This window comes from Channa argus, chromosome 16 (genome assembly GCF_033026475.1).
Source record: "Channa argus isolate prfri chromosome 16, Channa argus male v1.0, whole genome shotgun sequence".
In the NCBI taxonomy this organism is placed as follows: Eukaryota; Metazoa; Chordata; class Actinopteri; order Anabantiformes; family Channidae; genus Channa; species Channa argus.
Genome location: NC_090212.1, coordinates 17,901,965 through 17,924,990, shown reverse-complemented (window position 1 = coordinate 17,924,990; position 23,026 = coordinate 17,901,965). Strand labels below are relative to the sequence as shown.

Here is a 23,026-nt window from a genome sequence, read left to right as displayed (position 1 = left end):
TTATTAACGGGTTGCAGTCTGTAACACAACCATAAATCTCTTAAACAGTTATGTCAAAATAGCTAACTTATATATTAGACAACTCTTTACCATAAACAACCTTTTTATTTTACTGTATCATGCATAACTGTATGATCAGTATTCACGGCATTCAGAAAGGAGATTGACTAATTGAAACAAATTTCCAATTTTATTTTGAAATTACATTGACAACATCCGGCAATTTGGAAATTTATGGCTAAGCTAACTGCACTTAAAGTTACCATCTGCACTTACTGTTAAAATGAAAATGCATAATTACCATCTATTATTTCTAATATCCCTTATATTGATTTTACAATGATTTTTTCTTAGTCCTTTAAATGATCATTTTACTATTTAAAAGTTAATAGGTCACAGCCTTCACTTACTCATAACTTTGACGTGCTTCCTGGTAATTTTCATTTAGTAGTAAATGATGCTGAAATTCTAAAAGTATATTTACAATTTACACATGACTGCTTTATAATTGTTATTTAATCCTTCACAATTGTGGCTTATAGTTCACACATTTCAGGCCTCATCATTTTAACTTGCATTTGTTTTTAATCAGTACTATTCCCCACATCCCTTTATTCTCACAGGACTCCCAGGATTTCTCTGAAAAAGAAAAAAAAAAAGAAAAAAGATTTTCAACATCAAATTTAATGGATTCTTGGGTGTCCCAAAAAAACCAAAACAAAAACCAGCTTGTACTTAGTTTGTTAATGCTTCTGATCCATCCATCCATCCTGCAAATATTATTCACAATCCCAGTCAGCAGAGACATTTATTTACAGACAACAGCAACCACATAATGTCAGAGACAATTACCTGATAGGTGCAATGCAGACTGACAAATGTGGTCAAATACACCCAACACACATAATTCATCTATTCATCTGCTCTATGGCCATTAATGGAGGAGTTCCATGATTGTGGCTAGTGCAAAAAAACAAACAAACATTAAAGGTTTCAGCAACTCAAGGAACTGGCTCAAGCAGCTCTTGGTCCTTTTTTCATGAAGACATACTCCAACATTCATATTTACCACCACGGCAAATCATTTAGCAGATGGTGTGATGCAGCTACAAGCACTTATCGTAGTGTAAAATTAGTTGAATGTTTAAAAGTGACTGTGGCGGCGAGGTTTCAGTTTTGAGTATTAAGAAAATGACTGCTCACCACAAGTTAGAATTTGTGTGATACAGAATCGTTTACCCTGAGTAAAGGAGAGACCTCATAATACTTGGTGGTTATTGTTGAACAAATCTGGTGATAATTTACATGTTTCTAACTGGCAACAAATTAAACGGTTAAAACTATGATTTTACTATCCAATACTCTCCGATATATATATTTCCTGTGCACCTGAGCTCACCACTGTTGCCCAAAAAATATTTTAAACACACCAGTGAGACACAAGGTTGCATTTCTAAAGACCGACGATGTGGTTTGAGTCAATCATAATCACTGCTTCTAGAAAAATGTAACTAGAACACAGAATCTGCTTTAGTGCACAGCTGAAAAGGGTCACTAAAAATATGCACTATTTTACTGTTGTTTCTACAGATTTGCAAACTTTTTTTTTTAAATAATAGTGACATCAACTGACTGTTGTACATTTGTAAGCACTTTCCAGTCTCATTATTGGTTTGTTGCTTTTTAATGGGATTTGCTGATGATAAGAAAACTTTAGCTAGTCAAACCGTTTAATGGTTTTAATGGACGTAAGGGATTGAATTCCATTTTGATCACAATACGGGCCAACAGACCAAACACCACCATTACTTGAAATAGCGAGGAAAAAGGCACTGAAAGTCACGATTTATCTCATTACGTGCAGGCTTTTTAAAACCCTACAGCTCAATCCAAGCAGCACAGCAGGATGGCCCCATGAAATCAAACCCAGTCACAAAAATTTTGAATAGAAACTGAAATTAAAAGGAATGGGTTCAATACTCACAGTAAGACCTACCAATCTTTAATAGAGGTACAGAAAGGTCTGTGAGCGACTGTACGCTAGAGTCTTTAAGTATGTAAATGGCGCCCAAAGCTTGAGTCATTCTGACCTAACCCAAGGATTTAACAGTTATCTGTATTCAACATCGGGGTGTGGGCAGCCGTTTGTTTCTGCATGAGCTCAGCCCAGCTCAGCCCAGCCACAGGAACGTTATGTATACATCCTTAAGTATCTTCTTACCGTCAGAAAGTTACAGTATCTATTAAGAATAACCTCTGTGGTAAGAGAGCAAGCATTTGCATAGGAAGGGTGTCAAGAAACTACCATTAAATCACATAATGCGCATGGACATGGAGAAACTCATCAGTGACACCAATGCCTACCAATCTCATTTATAAAAAAAAAAAAAAAAAAACATTCTAGTTTGTTCACGTCTTTGGCCTTGAGCAAAGTTTATGATCTAAAAAAAATACTATGCACATGGCACCAGTTTAGTGCTTCCTAATGTACTTCATGTAAATCAATGAAAGGAAGGCAGCAACTCCCACAAACGCAGCCACGTTTCCCAGAAAAGAAAAAGATGATTGGTGTTTGGGTTGTGCTCCTACGGGTCCGTTCATGTAACCGGGCAACTGCAAGACACAGATATAAAATCAAGAATAAACATCTAAGCAACTTATAGTTGAAGCTTTATTCTGAGATTCAACAAACACTCTACTAAGTTATTAATCAAATTATTACAAAGGAAAATGGGAAATCTTTAGGCTAAGCTCCATGCTCATATTTTCAGATTGATTGTACCATGGACTTTGGTTAATAACAGTAATGCCTCTTGCATTTTCAGAGTTTTAAACTATGTTAGACTAAACATATCACCTGTAAAACATTAATTGTTTTATATTTAGGTGTTAAATCTAGACACTGAAAAGTGTATAAATTATTCTATTGTCCACAATGCCCATGCAGATGATAAAGGCTAATAAAATTTTCTCAACTCCATTTTGGTTAATTTGCAGCCTACAGCCTGGAGTCTCTCAGTTGTTAATGCCATAGACCCTCTGGTGGTGTCAAAAAAATAATAAAAGGCACATTAGCCAGACACATGACTCCACTGGGTGGCAAGTATCTTCATTACAAAAACCAAGACCCTTGGGAATACTGTCCACACTCTTTGCAGTCTCCAGTATTGGGACTGCACAGCTACAGACTGACCGGAGTGATACTGACCCCTGTCAGTCAAGTCATTAAAACTGTGAATTAATTGCTATAGTTTATTAATATAAAATTAAATGACTTCTTAGGCTTTCACTGTTTTTTTATAGTGGAGGTGGACACTTTATTAGAAACAGAGACCAACTCCACTAGTATTGTTAAAATTTATACACTTAACATTAGCATAAATGGAGCCACAATGGCCTATTTTGTCAATCTGGATTTAAAAACTTTCATTTAACTAAATTCTTTGGTCCCTTCTGAATTGTGATAACATACTGTAGATCTGATTTCAGGGAACATTACATATGCGATGGACACCGCGCCTCAAACCTTTGTCTGAACATGTAGATCCACATGCTCCCCTGCTGTCCTGAACAGCTCTACTGCAGCTCTGTGTGTCAGGTCCTCAAGTTTCACTCCATTGATCTACAAAACCCACATCAAACAAGAACAATGAGGAACTGTTCAATAATCCATCATCGCATTCAAGCGTGTGATAGAACAGTTGCTGCAGTTATTCATTAGGTTAACTTCTGATTAGTCAGGAGTAGAAATATGTCAATCAACTGAAAGCAAAAAAAAACAACAACTTTGAAATTGGTTTGAATATTTGACCTTTTTTTATTACTATTTATTTCTATCACTTTCATTTTTAAGAAAAAGTGCAGTTTGTTGTTTTCTTTTCTCTAGTCGGAGGGTTTGTTTCTTTTTTTCATGTTGTAGCAGACTAAATATCTTTGGGTTTCCGACTATTCTTTAATACAAAGATTTGCTAAAGGGCATCTCCATGGGCTACTTTCTGATGCTTCATAGACCAATAAACTAATTATGTAGATTAGTGGTTAACTGTTATTAGAAAACAATCATTATTACCAGTTGCATATATTCGGGATTGCAATGTTTAATACATGTTAGAATCAGAGAAAATTGTCCATCACAAGGTCAGTGTTGGTGTCATTTAAGTGCTTGCACTGTTTGACGGCTTAAAGACATAAGATTCTTCAAATTAATGCAAAGATAAGTAGCAAATATGCGCAATTTAAAATCTGCACCGCAAATTATTTGCAAGCTTGGTGGTGTAACAAAACAGTTACCAGTTTTAAACTCAAAATCAATCTTCAGTTTGATAAGGGGAGAAACCAAACCGTAGGAAGTGGAGCTGCAACTATTCTATATTAGCTTCCCTCTTATCTTTGCAAATTGAGTTCACTGAACTTATCTACTAATAATAATTATAATAATAATCTGTTTACAATGTACAAACATAGATGGGAAAGAAGGCTGTTTTCTGCTCCATCTTACAGAAAAAAAAGGAAATGATACTAGAAGAAATCCAAACAGTAATGTCACCATCTTGGGCACACACACAAAACTAAAAACTAAAAATAATCTAACAATCATCTTTAAATAGGGATCTACTGTTTGGCTGGTGAAGCATCAGAAAAGTTTAAAATAATTTTCCAAAGACCAACGAGATTTTTTCAATGTCATTTCAAGGGGATGCAAACTTAACCCATGCACGTTCTGCCAATACAAATACAATTATCTGAAGTAGTAGCCAAGGACTGTATATACTTTGCATCTCCCTTCATAATTTTATTAAACATTAACTTTAATTTCTGATGAAGGAGCATTTGTACTAGCTACTAACTATATTGATGAAAAAAAAATGGCTTTACTCTCTTTAACATGTCGTTTTAAAACCTTGGTGTGAGTCAACGTTTTATTACCGCCAGGATCCTGTCCCCTTCTTGCAGTCTCCCATCCAAAGCTGCAGCTCCATCTGTCTTTATTTTGGACACATATATGCCACTGTCATTCATAACATACTGCTGATCCACGCCACCAACTATATTGAAACCCAACCCTAAAAAACAAGCAAACAAAAAACAGACAAGAACACAAGTTGCTGATACGGATCATAACTTTCGTTTATCTCAGTGGGTCAAAGTACAACAGGAATCCTTCCAACGCTCTACTGTACGTGAGAAGTGGGATCCAACAATGCGGCACATAAATACAATCTAAAGACCCCCAAGTGTTAGCCGGAGATCGAGCTCCCCTGGTGCTAAACAACCTTTCTTAACTGTCGCATACCACAGTCTGACAGGCCGAGTAAGTATTGTTAACGGTGTTAACGATACTTTGAAAGATTTATCATTAGCGGTAAAGTGACTTAAATATTGTTCATTTCAATTTAAACGGCCTTATAACAGCTCAGAATGAGTCCATAACTCAATTATTCTGGCTGCATTGAGCGACAACCACACTAGGACGTGGTTTACTGCTGGTTTTAAATCAAACCGCAAGACATTAGCCTTTAGCTCCAGGACACCAACTAGCTTGACAACGGTAGTTTTTGTGTGCTGCGCAGCTAACTAGCTACTTGCTAAATGCCCGCTAGCTTCTCACCTGCCGGTCCTCGCTTCAGTTTAATGTGCACCACGCTGGGTGAGGATCGCAAGGAGCCATTCATTCTGTCAAATTACCAAAGGATTTAAAAATGCTTCGGAGAAAGTAGGGGACAAACTATTTAGCTGGAGGTGAAACTCATTGAGGAGTTTCGATTTGCTTGCTTCGTCAGAGTCGGTAGCTCGTGGTCGTGCTGCCCCCGGGCGGGATGACGCGGAACCGCAGACCGACCTTTGACTCTCAGCATGAAGCCGCAGAGTTTGTTCCCGTGCTAATGTAAAGTCAGTTAGTTCAGGGTCAGACGTGCTGACCGTTTTCTCTCAGGCTGGGTGATGACGGTTTTCAGCAGTAGAAAAAAGTGCTCAACAAACTCAGTACTCGAGCAAAAAGTGTTATTTATAATATCCTTTGGTGTTATTGTCCTTTGGTAGTAGAAGGATGCAAATGTGCGTTAGGAAAATCAGCAATGCCAGAATATAAAAAGCCTATATCTGCAATCAATTGGGTACATTTTATCACTGCAATTCATACTGAAACATGTACATTAACACTGTCTTACTACTGTGCCCATAAATAAATAAAAAATGTGGGAACACAGAGCAATATGAAGGGGCACAGCTGGTTTTTAAAAAACATTAAAGTGTCTTTAATTTGAACTATAAAGATTTAACACTAAATTTACAGAATGGACATTGTATAGTGGGGTGCGGACTTAAACTGGAAGAAGACTAAAGAATTTTGAAACAAGATGCACTTAGAACCTGAAATAGGACAATGATGCATTGTTTTATGTGTCCATCTGAATTGAGTGTCAAATTACTAAGAAATTCATGCTTGTCAGCAACAGCAGTTAAAACTTCAGTTTTACTTTTAATATAATAATAATAATAATATTATTATATTGTAATAATAATATAATATAATTATTTGTGGAGCAGCAGCGGTAAAATCTGATGTATTTAACTAATTAAATCCACCTAGATGGCAGTTTATTAGGTACACGGTTAAATTTCAGTCTAATAAATCCTCACTCATGAAAGTTACAAAATTCAGTTTAACATGCCATATAGCCCGTCTTTGATACTGTTGAACTGTGTTGCGTTAAACTATAAAGACTTTCTGATATTTTGTATGAATCTCAGTAGGCTACAGAAGAACATCTCTGTCTAACAAAGTGCAGTTCAACACCAGCATCCTCCACAATGATCACACACAGGTTAATCAACACCTCTAAAACAGTGTCAAACAAAACTGGGCATAATCTTTATCTAGGAAGGTCTGCTGTAAGCCCCATTGATTGATTGGACTGATGTACAGTCATTTTAACTGTAATAATCTGACGTGTGAATACGAATGCATTAGTATTTAAAACAGCAAAGAGACATTTTCTTAATACTACGCTTGAATCAAAATGTACATAAAATAAAACAACTTTTCTGAATGAAGGGTACAGTCATCATCACTACACCTTCATCCTGCCCTCCAAGATGAACCTAACCTAAATGTGATCAATAATTTTAAGGCCTATCAAAAATAGTATTTATTACTTTTTTTTGAGTTTTTAAAGATTAAGGCCTGAATTGCGATTACGATGATTGAATTTCAGACTTTTAAAGAATCCCCAGAAACCCTGATTTACATATAGGGAAGTGGCTCATAATAAGGGTCAGTCATTATTTGTTTGTTGCCTTTTTATTTATAAGCATATAATCTCAAAATACTTTACCACTGTTAGCTTTGGCAACAAATCAACAAAGACCCCACCCCTCTTCCTCTCTGCATTTTACTTCAGTCCAAGCAATTTTAAACGTTTTGACTTCAACATGAAATCATAAATCACAAGCCCATGAGGATTATTACTGAAGAAAAGCCTCATCTTCTGTATTTAAATTAATTTTGCAAACTAAATCCTTAGCCTTGTGTATGTTCTCAGGTCAGGGCATCAGAATCATGCATTAAAAAGGCTTATCAGGATTCTGATATTAAGGACACAATAAACATACATGCACTGTAAACAAAATAGAGCAAACTAGCAGAAAATATATGAAATGTTTCCCCTTGGGTCTACAATGTAATAATAATAATAATAATAATAATAATAATAATAATAATAATTTCTTAAGACATCCCAATTCACTACAGTTACTTTTACATCATTAAATACGGTGGATTGTGAATAGCTATAAAATCAGTTATCATCCTGTAAAAAGGAAAAGCATTAGAGTGTGCACACCTGTGGTGATCTGCCATGAGCGCTGCAAATAATGACAAAGTGCCAGGTGGACTAAGATAGCACTTTGCTGACTTTTGTGCCTTGCAAATTCCATCAAGTACATTAAAGTATCTGAAGGGGTTTCAAACACAGAAATACAGTGGTAAAGTCTGACCTACACTTCCTGTACTGTATGTGGGTCCCTATCTCTGACATTCAGATCATGCTTGGGGCAACACTGTGGAGGATGACATCTCCGAGCACTCGCAGCAGGGTCACATCCTCGAACCCGCCAACTCTGTGTTCGTACTCCAGCAAGTGGGTGTCGTCCACTGCAACTTTAAACATGTCTTCCTCTACAAGGATCTTCAGCTGCAGGGAGAGCAACAAAAATGTTATACACATATAAGTTATCACAGGTAGTAAAAGGATATCTTACTCAATTAGCAGAAAATGTCGATGCAATTATTTTTGATTGACAACTTATCAATGATTGTTTAGGTAGTGGAAATCAGCTGTGAACAAAATGTACACATAACAGTTTGATATGGAAGATGCTTACTGACACAAGTGACCCTTTTCCCAAACCACTGATTTTACATGAAGGTGCTACATAACATTTGTTAAAGACATATTATAATGATACCATAAACAGTCCAACCATATAATTACTGCAGAAATAAGGACAACACAGTTTCTGCAGCTGGAACTCCTCCCAAAATGGGATATATTGTGATTGTAGACCATAAATTGTTAGGTAAACTTTAAAAAAGGGAAAAAAAGACATTCTGAACGCCACACTGTTCTGCGTGAGGAGATTCCACTGACCCTTTTTTATGTCAAAATGAAACACCTACATAAGGCCAGGGGGCACACTGTAAAAGTAACACACACACACACACACACACACACACACACACACACACACACACACACACACACACACACACACACACACACACACACACACACACACACACACACACACACACACACACACACACACACACACACACACACAAAAGAGTCTGTTCAAGTCTGTTCTGTACACGCCCCTAAAGTTTTGAGAAATATAATCCTAAATGAAAACACTGTGAGGGTGAGCCACGGGTGTGGCACTCAAACATTTAATTGTAAAATGTTTTACATTTTGAGTTGACCAATCTTGGCCACAGACCTGCCAATATAACTACCTCAAAACGTTGTCCTTGTACAAATGGGAAGCCTCCTCCCCGCTCCTCAGGCCCCCAACGTCCATCTATTTTGGAGTTTCTAACAATAGCTTGCTCATGAAATCGAGGGTTGAAGTGAAAGACAACATCTTCATCTTTGATGAAGTCAACATTGAACCTGCATAAACAAAGAGAGCAGCCAAATAATAAAATATGGCTTAAGCCAAAAAGAGTTCTCGTAATGCTATTATTGTTATTATTACTATTATAGTAATAACAATGTTTGACCAGCCTGAACCCACAGGTTCAAGATGACAACATCGCTGTGATCCAGAAAATTAGAATGGAAAGAGCCAGCGTTATAATATAGCATCCAGTTATGTTTACAACTCAAACATAAAGCACCACTAAAAGCAGAGTTAAGAGGATAAATATTGTTTATACCTGTCTGCACCAGGCATGGGCTCCCCGATTATTGTGATCAAAAGTCTTGGCAAAATTCCAGCAGGGAGTGGGAGATCATGTGGCAACATCTGCAAGAAATAGTCATGTTTTAGATCATGACAAGTAACTAACTTCATTGCAAAATTAACATAATTTCTGCTTATGTATTTTAATGACTATATTTATAAAGCAAATTACATATAAAATGTAAGTTGATTGTACCCTTCTAATTATATTAGAGGACAAATGTTGAGACATACCCAGATTGATTCACTAATAGTTTTGCTCCATCACAGTTATCGTCAATAAAACTGAAAAGGATTTTTAGTTAACTATTACTCAAATCTTTGAACCCTGCCCACATTCCTAATGCAACACGCAAATGAGTCATCCATTTCCATTCTTACGCAATCCACTGTGATTAGTTTAGACAATGTCAGAAAAGGCTGGAAAAAACCGTCAGAAGTCAAATCTGTTTTCAAAATTTTTGCATCAAGGCATCAACGGTACAAAAAAAAAGACTTGAGAGCAAAATGACAGAAAACCAAAACCTTTTAATTGCAATCATATACAAAATTCAATGCAGAAATTGAAACAGCAACTGTGAGTTTATCAGAGTAAATAAATTGACCTTCATACACTTGGCATATATTTTGTATTGCACTTAATTAAAACATGATATCCCGCAGGCAGACTGAACAAAATATAAAATGTAGACTCAGTATATTTCCAGTCTTTGGCACTATTCAAACCATGTGTTGATTCTGGAAGTGATGTCCATATCCAACTCAAATGTTGAGATCATTGCTTTCAATTATATGGTGGATTATATCTGGGCTGAAAGACAAGAATAGATTTCTGATAACTACTTTGGAAAATGTGTTGTTCTGCTTAATGCTTTGTTTGCACCCCAGCAGAGCCCAAGAATATAGACAAAATATTCAAAGCCCTCTTTGAAATGAACCACCCTGCAGTATATCCCAACAAGGGAAGAAACGTTATTTTCCGCCAAATGCAGTATTGGGCAGACAGGAACTAAGTCACAGCTAGTATATTTGAGTAGAAACCCTGTAGTAGAGTAGAACTGAATATCTACACTGCTCACAAAAAGTTAGGGATATTTGACTTTCAGGTGAAATTTATGGAATATGTAAAAAATTCACACTACGGTGATGTTAAATCATGATTTCTTAATTTCAAACAATGTATTGGAACAAAAGATAACAACAGTAGTGGGTATACCACAACACAAAATGTCAATGTTTCAATATCTTGTCAATTGTTAAGTGTCATCTTGGTCTCATGATGTCAAAATGTGAAAAGCGTGATGACAGTGAACTGTTTAAATACAAATTGTCATTGAACCAGAACATTTAGTGGTCTATTCATGGATCATGTTTGATCCGTAAATCACATTGTGATTTTTGCAGTTAATCACCTATTCAGGGAACAGCACGTTATGCAATAAATACTGAAACAATGAACAGTTGGACGTGTGTTTTCAGAAGTTTAGAGAACTTCAAATTAAGTTCAACTGTAAAAAGGTTGTTGTGCATTTTAGATGCATTCTGAAATTTCACCTGAAAGTTGAATATCCCTCACTTTTTGCGAGTAGTGTATATCGTAGAGGGTGAAGTGCAGTGTAGCTTACCTTTGCAACTTTGGTGAAAGATTCAAGTTCTTTTAGTTAGTAGCTAGCAGTAAATTCCCATTTTGAATTCCCCAAATTGTCACACCAAAGCAGATGCACTTACAACTGAGCAAAAAAACATCAGCAAAAGCTAGCAAAAGAAGATTTGTAACCACAACTTGTACTCACTAGCATGCCTCCTGGAGCAGCAGGTCCACCGTATGGGCCCATAGGCCCAGAGCCAGGACCAAAGGGGCCAGGAGCAGAAGGAAAGCCTCCACCTGCAGGTGGTCCCCATGACCCAGTTGGAATTGGGGGAAAGCCTCCAGCAGGAGGGTATGCAGGGAAAGAGCCAGGGCCTGCTGGAGCAGGGAATGCACCTGGACCACCAGCTCCATACATTCCATTGCCCCCTCCTGGCTGATTCGGAAAAGGCATATTTGGATATGGCCCCGGGGGAGCTCCAGGCCCAGAAGGAAATGGTCCGGTTGGATAAGGAACTGGCCCTCCAGGAAGCTGACCAGGGGCTCCTTCAGGTGGATACTGCCCAGGGAACTGACCAGGAGCTCCAGGGCTGGAGGGGAAATGACCTGGAGCTCCTGGGGCAGGAGGATATTGTCCAGGTATGCCAGGACCAGGGGGATATTGTCCAGGTATGCCAGGACCAGGGGGGTATTGTCCAGGTATGCCAGGACCAGGGGGGTATCCACCTGGTGCTGAAGGAGGCCCTGGATATTGCCCAGGTGCTCCAGGACCAGAGGGGAATGGGAATTGCCCTGGTGCTCCTGGACCAGATGAGCCACCAGCAAAGTTACCTGGAGCAGAGGGCTGGGTGGGAGCTCCAGGAGCTGAACCAGGCCATCCTGGGTTTGTAGGAGGTGGATGGTTGCTGGCAGGGGCAGAGGGATTAGTGTTGCCTATTTTCTTTGCTTGGCTCTGGCTGTCATCTCCTAAGGCATCTGCCAGCTGAAGTAGAAGAGAAATGGAAAGTTACTTCGCATGTCTGCAGTAAAGAATCTGTTCAACAACCATAAGATAAAGTGACTTAAAACTGCAGCTCGTTTAACTCACCGAGAAATCGTCCATGATCTAAAACAAAACCAGACACAACTTTAATTGGTATTATTACGGAGTTGTAACAACCAAGCAAAAATAGCTGTCAAACACAGGAAAGCATGCCACACAGAGGCTCTGACTAAGAGCACAGTAAACGTTTCCATCCGGACTGGTGATCAACAAAATCCATCTACACAGACTCGGAATAGCTTAACATAACTTAAATATTATGACGACAAACAAGCCTAAAGCTACGCTGACTTTAGCTGTATATTAACAGGGATTTACTTATTAATAAATGTAGTTTACTTAACTGATATTAACACAAGTAACGCTAGTTAGCTACGATGCTAGTTAACGCCAGCTAGCTGTCAGTTAACATTCACAGGGTTAGCATGTTTGTTTGTTTGTTTTAGCTTCCTGGCGGAAACAGAAAGAAACCAGTAAAATATGATATTTCATCTTACCACTGACTCCTCTAAAGTAACAGTAGTGGGTAGCCGGCGGTTTATCTAGCTGGGGAAGTCAGGTAGCCAGCTATTTAAGCCGTTCGAGGTTCAGGACTACAAGCTAACGTTAGTTAGATCTGCTCCACTACAACTCTTGAAAAGGAACACTGATTACGTCATCGTCAGGGTGGGCGCGTTCCACACACAAACACACACGCTGGGTTGTTCCCTCTATACTTGTAAGGACACTTATTTATAAAGTAGAATGCAATAGATCGCCAAGACGTCCGTCACATCTAAATTGTTAACCCTAAAAATTCAGCGATTGCAGTTGTTAGGAACATATTAATTGATTTTGAGGTAAAATGTATCAAGACAACTGTAAGGTTTTGTTTTTGTTTGGCTTATTTTAGGACAGGGCTCAAACATTAGGTTACAATCCAGAAAAAGTGGTTATTACACAGCGTGTTGAGTGAAATTACCGCAAACTACTGGCAAGTGATCTAAAGTGCAAGCTGCCTGGTCCTGTTGTGTTTTGACAGTGATGGTAATGTCAGAAGAAAAACAACAAAAAAGTGTGAAAAATCAATAAAACAGCCATATCTTAGAGAGTATTCTTGTTAATTCAGATATTTATTACTATGAACCTTTCCCAATAATATAAAATAAGACTTTATTGATCCCAAAATGGGGAAATTTCACTGTTCCAAAAAACAAGCACCAGATATTGCACCTCAAATTAAATTAGACTATTTCACTTCACATTAAAAAGAATATTGCACAAGAGCACAACAATTTTACATGACAGACACAAAAGTTGCTCCCATAATAACCATACACATAAAAATCACAAACAAAACATAATAATAATAATAATAATAATAATAATAATAATAATAATAATAATAATAATAATAATAATAAGGACCTCTCCATTAATCTGTGCATTATTAAACTTAGACCTGAACCTCGTATATTTTGTCGAAAACCTTATTTACAGAATGAGGCACTTTTTCTGCAATTGCAAAAGTCTTTTTATGTTACTCTGGAAGTACTTAGACAAGTAACTACTAAACCTACCGGATCCGGAAAATGCTGGACAGATACTGACACTGGGTGGGTCTGTAAATTTGTGCCCAAAAATCCTACAGCAGGTATCTACTGGCCAATCATGTTTTAGAGGTAATCAGCCCCTCCCCATGGCATCAGCACTGACTAAATCCCTTGAAATTTGACTACTGAGAAACAAAACCAGTTGACCCAATGTATTACTACAGTATGACTTATTAGTTGCAAGTTTTTATGAATCATTTTTAAATACTACAACAAATCTTGGTATGTGGCTTAACAGGTGATCTAATCAAAATATTCCAGTTTGAGCTACACTACAATAACAGCACAACGTTTTCAAAATACTCCACAGTCGGTTCACTTATGGGCTGGTGTCATGGTGCTGATTATAAGTGATAAAAGATACTATAGGTTTTTTTTCTCTTCAACTTAAAGAAAAATAACTGAGCAGTCTTATTTTTGGCTTTTCATCATTGAAAATAGATTGCAAACGTCGTAGAACAGATTTCCGCCCAACCTTTGCATCCCGGGGGCGCTTGTGTGCGATTGGTCAAAGCAGTCACAAGATGAGGCGAAGTTAAAAAAAAAAAAAAAAAAAAAAAAAAAAAAAAACATTGGAAACGTCCCTACCATTCAGAGCGGCAGCTACAGCTTCAGGGGAATTCTAACTCTGTAACAATGGTAAGTTGTCCGATGTTGTCGTGAGGCAGCTGTTGATATTTTCCTGTCTCCTTTTTTTGAGGGTTCGCCCTCAACTAACGTGGCATTAAGGAGAGTGCTGCTAAAGTAAGGTCGCAGATTGCCTGTCGTTTAGCTGTTAGCCTAGCATTTAGTTCCACCCTCTGTCCGGTGTGAAGTTAAACAGAAAAGCTAAGATGGTTTCCTGCTTTGGATTTCAAAATAAAACAATGAGAGAAAAAAGAATTAACTATGCTGTTTTGCCACCGCATTATCAGTAGTTTCAGTTGTCATAAATCTTTACACTGATTTTTGTGCTGCTAGATTTGGTTATTATGCTGGTACTATATTAGGTAATGCATTAAACAGCAAGTCAGAGAATTATTACAATGTGAACGTGTAGTATCATTAGTATTGATGCTCTTAAACAGCAACAAATTCTAATCCAAATGGCCGAGGTGGAATATTAACAAATATTTATATAATTAGTGCTGTTTAAACTGCGTCGGCAGAAATTGGCAATGTGTTAATTATAATTAAAGAAAAAAAAAACAAGACATTTTATCTTTCTTACCAGTACTGCAAAACATATTATGTTGTCACATTGAGGAGAAATGCTTACAGTTTTACATTTTCAGAAAACTCTACGCTTAGTAATAAGTACGGGAACGACACATAGATAATATAATGTGAGTGAATTCTTGGAACAGTGCATATGATTCATTGTTTTGCTCAGCAGTCGCTGTGTCAGTCTTGACTCGTGACAAAAGTTTGTACACTGAATTACAGTTGTGAAACCTAAACCAACCAACCAAAGGAGAGCTGCACCTATTAGAAGATTAATTGACTAGTAGATCAACTGTCTTTGACACATGATTGATAACAGAGCAATCATTTCAAATGTTATTTCGTTGCAGCATTGTAGGTATGTGGACATGTTTCTTTATTTATTTAAATCCTTGAAATTGAAACCATTTGGACAAAACAATTCATTGCAAGACAGGCTTTCAGAAAAAGGGTATTTTTTTTTTTTGTAAGCTCAATATCTCATGTTCAAAGTGGGATTAGATTATTGGACACTTCGTGCTAAAGCAATTTGGGAAAATATGACTGCTGCATCTTTTTTAATTCTACAGACAGCTGGTATGCTTTTACTTTGAAGGCCACGCTACTGGGCTTCCTTTGGTAGTGCGGCTCATGTGGTTAGCTCGAAGCGAAAGCGACTCGCCTCGATCTGTTTCAGCCCGTCTGGGTTTGGGGAGCTGCCTTAACGCTAGCTCTCCTTTACCATAATTAATAATGTTTCCCTCCTGGTTTTTGAGGGGCTGTCTTTCATGACTTCTTAACTCTCCGGTGCCGACCGTGATCAGAGCTGTGTTAACACCGCTTTTTACACCCCAGTTACGCATTACGTTACACTACCTGAGCTCGCTCTGTATTTCCTGAGTGAATGAGCAGCCAAAGTAGCAAACTAGCTGCACGAAGCTGGAAGAATCTCAGCCTGAAGTACACCTGTGGCCCACCCCCTGCTTTTATAGCTATGCATGTTCTCCATCTTTTCCCCGTGCATCGTGTCTTTCAAGAGCCCCAATCAGAGACACTTCAGTCTTAATCTGTGAAGATCTCTGAGAGCCGAGTGAAATCCTGACTCCCACCAGCCATCTGCTCAGGGAGAAGTAATTATAGAACTCAGAGACTCTGCACAGGCTCCTAAAGAGTTTGTGTCTTTGTGCTGGAGTTATGTAATGTTGTGTGGACGTGACACAGGTTCAGGCCAGTGAAATCATGTTGAGCCTGGATGAAACCTGGAAGTACTAAAACGCTCCATGTCAGGTCTCCGGAACAGTCCGCAAGGGCGTGAGGTTGGTAGGAGAAGCAAGGTGGACACATGAAGTCAGGGTTTATTTCAAAAGGGAAAGGTTGTCATAAGTGCTACAAGACATGCCTTCCATATTAAATGTACATGCAGTGGCCTTGCTATTTCAGCTAATATTGTGCTACATAAAGTTTACTGAAACAAATTACATTATAATTTTTAACCCTTTCTGCTGGCTTAAAAGATAATAATAACGATCCAGCCTTTATTCTGCTAAAAGGAAAATGGAAAATAAGGGCATTTCTTTTGAAAACAATATTTTGATGGTGAGATATGAAGGAATATGTACAAAATCTAGAGCAGAGTGTACACACAATAAAGCTGTAGCTACAACAAAGGACATTAAAAGCTCTGGTAATATTTTTGTGAAACTGAAGGGCAGCCAGTGCTTTATGCTATTGCATATTGCATTAATGTTAAACACTATTTTAGACGAAGTGCTATAAAAGTTAACTATTTGAAAGGGAGATAACTGATGTGAAGACCCTTTTCTGATACAGATACAGTTTGATTAGCAGCTGAAATTTTAGGGGAACAGACACTTGGTGTAAGGAAATTACAAAGAACTATATTTTCTGTAAATCACACAATCTTATGTTTCAGTGTTTTGTCCTTATAAGCTTTACATGATCAATAAACTCTGTAAACAATCACACATTTCTGTAGTTCATGAATCTAAATGACCACGTCGATGTCTTTGTGCATTTCCTTTGTTTGAAGAGTGAATCACTGGTGGTGTGTGATGTGGATGAAGATCTGGTGAAAAAGCTGAAAGAGTTTCGTTTCCGGAAGGCGACCAATAATGCTGCCATCATCAGTGAGTACTGACAACGCATTTTATGCCACTTGCTTTTCTTCTCCGTTTTTCAAATGCTAAGATTAAAAACAGTTGCCTCCAAATGCAGCAGGTGGTGTGACAGTCTAGGTTTACATCAGTTTGAACATCAAACACAGTTAAAGCCTTCTCCTCCATCCTCTCTGGGTCAAGATGTCATTGCTGCTAAATTGGATTTCTGTAAGAGTGTGTGTCAATGGCATGGACTCTAAAGGCATAGAACTCTGTTACACAAGTCAATGTAAATCCACAATTTACAATTTAAACTCACCTCACTAAACACTGCTGTGGGCTCATTTAAAATTTCCACAATGCTGTTGGCCTAACTTCTTTTTTTAACCTTGCAGTGAAGATTGATAAAGACAAGCAGCTTGTTATTCTCGAAGAAGAACACGAGGTAAGTTAGTAACTACTCTGTCAATAAAAGACAATGTACTTGTATACAGCACAAGTTCATGTTCTACACACATAGTTGGAATGTGAATCCTTTCAGTTCTCAAGCTCTTCAGAAATGATAATATCATGGAAATATAAGAGGGTAAACCTGCTTTTGCCCTGCTGTTGTTAGGTGTAAATGCGTAGCTTGTATATTTGCAGCACTACACAGAGCTATTTACTGTGTGTCTGTCTTGTCTTAGGACATTTCTCCCGATGATCTAAAGGATGAACTGCCAGAGAGACAGCCAAGATATCCTTTACATCAACAACCAATCTTATTTTAACAGTATTTACATTGTTTGACTTCTCAGTCTCTCATAGCTGTTGTGGTGTCCTGGCCCTTCCTGCAACATGTTCAGTACTTATCGACATAACAGTTCATTTTGTTCATTCTTTGAAAAAGATGTGAAAGGTCCTTAGCACCAGGAACATTTGTTGTGTACAGTTATAAGTACCAACATGATGATGGACGGGTGTCTTATCCTCTCTGCTTCATCTTCTCTAGTCCAGTGGGTAAGAAACTCACCTTCATTATAGATTTGAAACAGAACTTAAAAAATACGAACCGCTGCATATGATTATAATTAGCTGTATTGTTGTGAAGGTTTGTTAAATTTGGTGTATTTCTGACTGGCAGGTTGCCGACCAGAGCAGCAGATGATGTACGCGGGAAGCAAAAACAAGCTGGTGCAAACTGTTCAGCTGACCAAGGTTAGTAAGTTGTTCATTAGGAGCTTCTGATGCTGGTGCACACCGTTAATAAGTAAGTCATAATGAATTAGTATCTTAATGTAACTGTTGCAACACTGTTGTATAATATTGTAATGTCTGCATGAGGCTGAAACCACAAAAGTGATGTGAACACTGAACAGCTTCGGGTGATTTGATAGATTTACACTGGTCAGGTTCACACTCTTCTAATATTAGCAATTACACTTTGCATATACAGTATATGTCTGTGGAGTAGTATATAGTCATGTTGCTCCGTCAGGGCTGACTTGTCAACACTGTAGTGTGCAATGTACATGCGCAAATATATCTGTATATTTACATGTTGATTCTTGTATTTACTGTTTTATGCAGATTTTTTATTTGTTTTCACCCAAAATCCTAACCAGGGACAGGGGAGGCAAATTTGCTTTTTGTGATCTGCTTTATATACAAGGCATCGGTTGCTTAGTCGTAACAATATTTAGCTGTATTGTCCCTGGAAAAATCTGAATAATGTAACATTTCTATTCTAGTAAATGTGGGGAGTAAATGTTTGTTGTGGTAAACTCTCCACTGTTGTTAGCATTTTTTTTTTAATCAATAGTTTGAGATGAAGAAACTACCATCGCATGCTTCTACTTTAATGCCCTACTGTCAGGATATAATATCACTGTAGCGTGAACTTTTTACATTTTCCATAAATCATATCAGATGCTGCCAGGCTACTTCCATATTTTTATTAGAATTAAAATTTTTATGCAGGTAACTATACACAAAATACATAATATGTTATGTAAGTATGTGAGTAAGTAAGTATCGAAAAAGATTGTGCTGTCAAGATGAAAAGAATCTGGATCTATATCCGCTATAAGATGATTATAAAATTACTCCAAAAAGGAAAAAAAGGCCTTGCCGAACCATCTTCATCTCCCTAAAATCAACAAGAAAATGCTAAATGCAACTTTTAGGGATGTATATGACTGATAAAAAAGATACGAGGAAGGAGAAATCCAACACACACAAAATATGAGTAGTTTGTGGGTAATTAAATAAGCCATAAGCTTTCATATAATATGTTGGTGCTTCCACAGCTCATTTGGTGTTGCAATAAGAAGTGTCGGGGGGGAAAAATATTAAATGTGACTGATAAAAAGATGTTGTATTGAATCTTTTATAGAATAAATGAATACATGCTTTATTTTATTTATTCTTTCCAGGTGTTTGAGATCAGAAACACAGAGGACCTAACAGAGGAATGGCTTAGAGAGAAACTGGGGTTCTTCCGTTAAGGTCGTCATCTCATCAAGAGGTCTGGGATATAAAGAGGGTCCACATTGCACAGCTTGTCATCTCTTGGGTGAACACACCATAGTTAATGTTTCCCTTCACTGTGTGCCAGACCTGATTTGAATAGTGCTTGCAGAGATGCTTTGCAATCAGTTTTAGGCCTCTTCTGTGGAGTTTTGAGTATTTTTACAATTCAAAGTGATCTAATCACGCGTTTAAAAACTCCTCATACCCATCTGCCTAAAACTGACAATACTATTTCCCTCAGGTCTGATTTTGTCTCCCTTACAATCTCTCTATGTGCCAGTTATGTGTCTGTATTGAAATAACACTCCCATAGCTCCTGAAGTGGACAAAAATGCCTGAGTATGTTCATTCAGGAGAACTGAAAGACATTTTAACAACACTCTCTGCATCTTATGTAGTTTACACAGCCTTTTTTTTGCAACTTTTAACTTCCTGATTTGTACCTTTTTATGTTAAATAGGTGTTTTATCATTTGAGCAAGTCCTACTATTAGATTTAGGTTGTTTTCTGGTGTATCTAGGTTTATTTTAGCATATACATTTGAGCATTAGTTTCCTTTTTTAAATTAAAAACAAACTTCCTGCCAGAAAAATAGAACAATCACAGTTATAACTTAGAGGACAAGTCACTTTCTTTCATGTTTGTTTAAGAGAATTAAAATCATAATTTAGGTAAAAAACTGACTAGAGTCACTCCAGTCTGCAAAAGACACTAAGACCGTTGGACAAGAGGCGCTTCTCAGACTTAAAGTGTATACCTCCTCTGTGCCCCTGTGAGTGTGTCATGAGATCACATCTCTTTCTCACTGTTTACAAAAGAAACAGTGTGAATCCTGGGTAAAAGTGTATTCTGCTTTTTATCTGCATATTTGTTATAATGATTATGCTCCAGGAAACAATATGTCCACTGAAACATTCCAGACTAAAAAATTTGTACAACTAACCTCTCTCTCTAGTGACCATTACAGTCTTGACAACAATGCACACAGGGCAGCAGTACCTGCCCTCATTTTAATCTACTGGGCTACTCTGTATGGGGGGGCTACTATGTATTTAGGGAGGTGGGTAGCTAACATTATGCATTATAGCTATTGCTGTTATTAGTGTTCATGAATGTTCTGCTTATTCTGATGTAAGGCCACTTAATTGCTTTGTAGTGGTCACAACTCTGAGAATGATGGCTGTGACATCTCCAAACACTAGTTATTCTTAATATTTAGACTTGGTAGGTAAAGGACAGCATCTACGCAATTTCCATTTTCCATTCAGAACAGGCTTTTTGATGAATGTAGCTTTCTGAAAGCTGATAGTTGTATTTGAATTTTAAGTGCCAATGTCCAATAGGAAATATTTAATCAATTACACTTTGTTACATTTGATATGTATTTCGTTCATTTGGGGTTTAAAATTAACCAAAAATTAAGAAATGAGAAATGCAAATTTACAGCAAATTTTAAAGCACACAGGATTTAAAATTCAAAAGAATCCCACAAAAGAAGTCTTACTTTCCAAACACTTATGAACACTATTGTATGTAATCGGCCCTTTTTATGCTCTGCATTTCTTATATTCCTCTAAAACAGTTTAAACTGTAGCCTAAAATATAATATTAGTTATGTAAGAGCAACCTAATGTAAATGTAACAAATTACACATATAAACGTAAACCAATTTTAGTAAGACTTTATGGATCAGCAGCTATTAAGGCTGATCATTCCAAGTCATTTAAACGCGTCTTAAAACAATTAAATTGCATTGCAGGTGCTACTGAATGTTTTTGTGACCATAATTTTGTGGTGAATAACTTGAGTTGCAGTTTCCTCTTAATAAAAAAAACGTAATATCAGCTCAGTATGTTGGTCTGACCCTAATAAACAAAATGTGCATAAATTAATTCCACGTGTTCTCTCATCAGTATTGTATCTTATGGAGAAATGGATAAGGGAGGTTTGTGGCTGCTTTAAGCCTCAAAGCAGGACCTCATCACATAATGTATGATGTCATACTACTAAGATAACCATACCAATGCCTTCTCTTAATTTTATACGTTAAACCATTTATTGATGTTAAATGTTAATCATTTTTTAATTAACATGCCTGGCAGGGTTTTATCCAGCAGGAATATTGAGAAATAACTGTAATCACTTTTTTCCAGTATTAGGCTGTGGTTTAAAACAAACGTAACTGCAAACTACACTGTAGGCTAAGAACATTTTATGACCCTAGACATCCAAAACCTCTTCCAAATGGAAAGCGAGATAAAATGGTTGTTTGGACAAGAGCAACATGGGCTAACTCTGAAACAGTTTTTGTATTTAATTTGAAATATGTGCAATGTACTGGTTTCAATGGTAATATATAAAAATCTGTTTAGCTTTTATCTAGTTTAAAGGACATTAAAGACTTTAAAATGTGGAGAGCTACTGTGTAAGAAGTGCATGCTTTAATGTTTCTCTAAACATTTTGCATAACCTTACAAGTTATATATTGACATACTCATTTGCTGCTCTGTTGCATGCTGTCTGTCAGAATCATTAATTAAGTAAAATTGATTGGACTGATATAGTTGCATCTCAAACATCTGCTCTCAGTTGCACCTAATAACAGTCTTCTGTTGGAAAAGGGGTGTAACAATAGTGTATTAGAAGACGCAAGCACAAGAGTTCCCTTTGGTTTTGAGCCATGTATCTGGTTATGTCCTGTGGATCTACAGTACTTACTTTTGCTCCTTTGTGGTGGACTAGTTATGCCGTATATTTGAATTATTTTTCTTTAACCTGCATTTGTGTTGTTCAGCTTTTTCGTGGCCTGTGCTCAAATGCCTACTATTGAATTTTCTTTCCTTTCTAATAAAGACACCTGAAACCTGTATCATAACCAGCTGCCTCATGGCATCAGTGAAACTTGAGATATTTGTATTTTCCCATACTTTATAGTGTCCAGTGTCCTGTTGTTGAAATAAAATAACAGCGATGTTTATCCCTGTTTTGAGATGACTGCTGTTTTTAAACTGTCATGTATGGGTTTTTCTATTGCACATAACAATGAAGGAAGACTAGTATGACAAGACACATTTTTATAGTTACATTATAGAAAAAATATGGTACGAGCAAATTTGACACCCATAAAGATCTATCCTCCGATTTTCAGCGACGTTCAAGTTGGGACTAGGAGGGGGTTTCTAAAAGCCCCCTTTTCATTTCTAAGCATTTTATGCAGTGTTTCCTGTACCCAAAGCTAATATTTCCACCGCCATGCTTAACTGTGAGCAGGTACTGTATTTTTATTTAAAAATGTTAAATGCAGGAGATACATTTGCTTATTCTCTTTTCTTAAAAAGTTTCACTGAATATGTAATTTGCTGCAAAGTTTTGCGAAAACACTAAAGAATAGCCATAGGAACAACAGTATTATAGTGACAACAATGCTAATGTTATATTTTGACTTTTGAAAAACTGTTTAAAATGAGATTATTATTATTATTGAAACTACAGGAATTTAAAGCCCAGAAGGTGGCAGTAATGCCGCAGTGAG

The 23,026-nt window shown here is 37.2% G+C and overlaps 3 protein-coding genes across 6 annotated transcripts; 1 reads left to right on the top strand and 2 right to left on the bottom strand.

Annotated features, from left to right (window-relative positions):
• Positions 1–171: 171 nt before the first annotated feature.
• On the bottom strand, positions 172–5,813 carry synj2bp (synaptojanin 2 binding protein). Its single transcript, XM_067479265.1, has 4 exons — positions 5,609–5,813; positions 4,927–5,063; positions 3,527–3,622; positions 172–2,613 (listed from the first exon to the last, which is right to left on the bottom strand). The coding sequence occupies exons 1-4, from the start codon at positions 5,670–5,672 to the stop codon at positions 2,473–2,475; spliced, it is 438 nt and encodes a 145-aa protein (XP_067335366.1). The 5' UTR covers positions 5,673–5,813; the 3' UTR covers positions 172–2,472.
• Positions 5,814–7,281: 1,468 nt separating this feature from the next.
• lgals3a (lectin, galactoside binding soluble 3a) lies at positions 7,282–14,397 on the bottom strand. 4 transcript variants are annotated; one of them, XM_067479247.1, is made up of 6 exons: positions 14,273–14,397; positions 12,138–12,155; positions 11,256–12,032; positions 9,437–9,525; positions 9,014–9,170; positions 7,282–8,192 (listed from the first exon to the last, which is right to left on the bottom strand). In XM_067479247.1, exons 1-6 carry the CDS (start codon positions 14,273–14,275, stop codon positions 8,037–8,039), a joined length of 1,200 nt encoding a protein of 399 aa, XP_067335348.1. In that variant the 5' UTR covers positions 14,276–14,397; the 3' UTR covers positions 7,282–8,036. The 4 variants fall into 4 exon arrangements, with proteins under 4 accessions (XP_067335348.1, XP_067335349.1, XP_067335350.1 ...); XM_067479248.1 differs by lacking the exon at positions 14,273–14,397 and adding an exon at positions 12,590–12,749; XM_067479249.1 differs by lacking the exon at positions 14,273–14,397 and adding an exon at positions 12,590–12,747 and having other exon boundaries at positions 12,138–12,176.
• On the top strand, positions 14,232–22,471 carry gmfb (glia maturation factor, beta). Its single transcript, XM_067479266.1, has 7 exons — positions 14,232–14,323; positions 16,917–17,013; positions 17,379–17,428; positions 17,670–17,721; positions 17,902–17,982; positions 18,107–18,180; positions 19,398–22,471. Exons 1-7 carry the CDS (start codon positions 14,321–14,323, stop codon positions 19,467–19,469), a joined length of 429 nt encoding a protein of 142 aa, XP_067335367.1. The 5' UTR covers positions 14,232–14,320; the 3' UTR covers positions 19,470–22,471.
• The last annotated feature ends 555 nt before the right edge of the window (positions 22,472–23,026 follow it).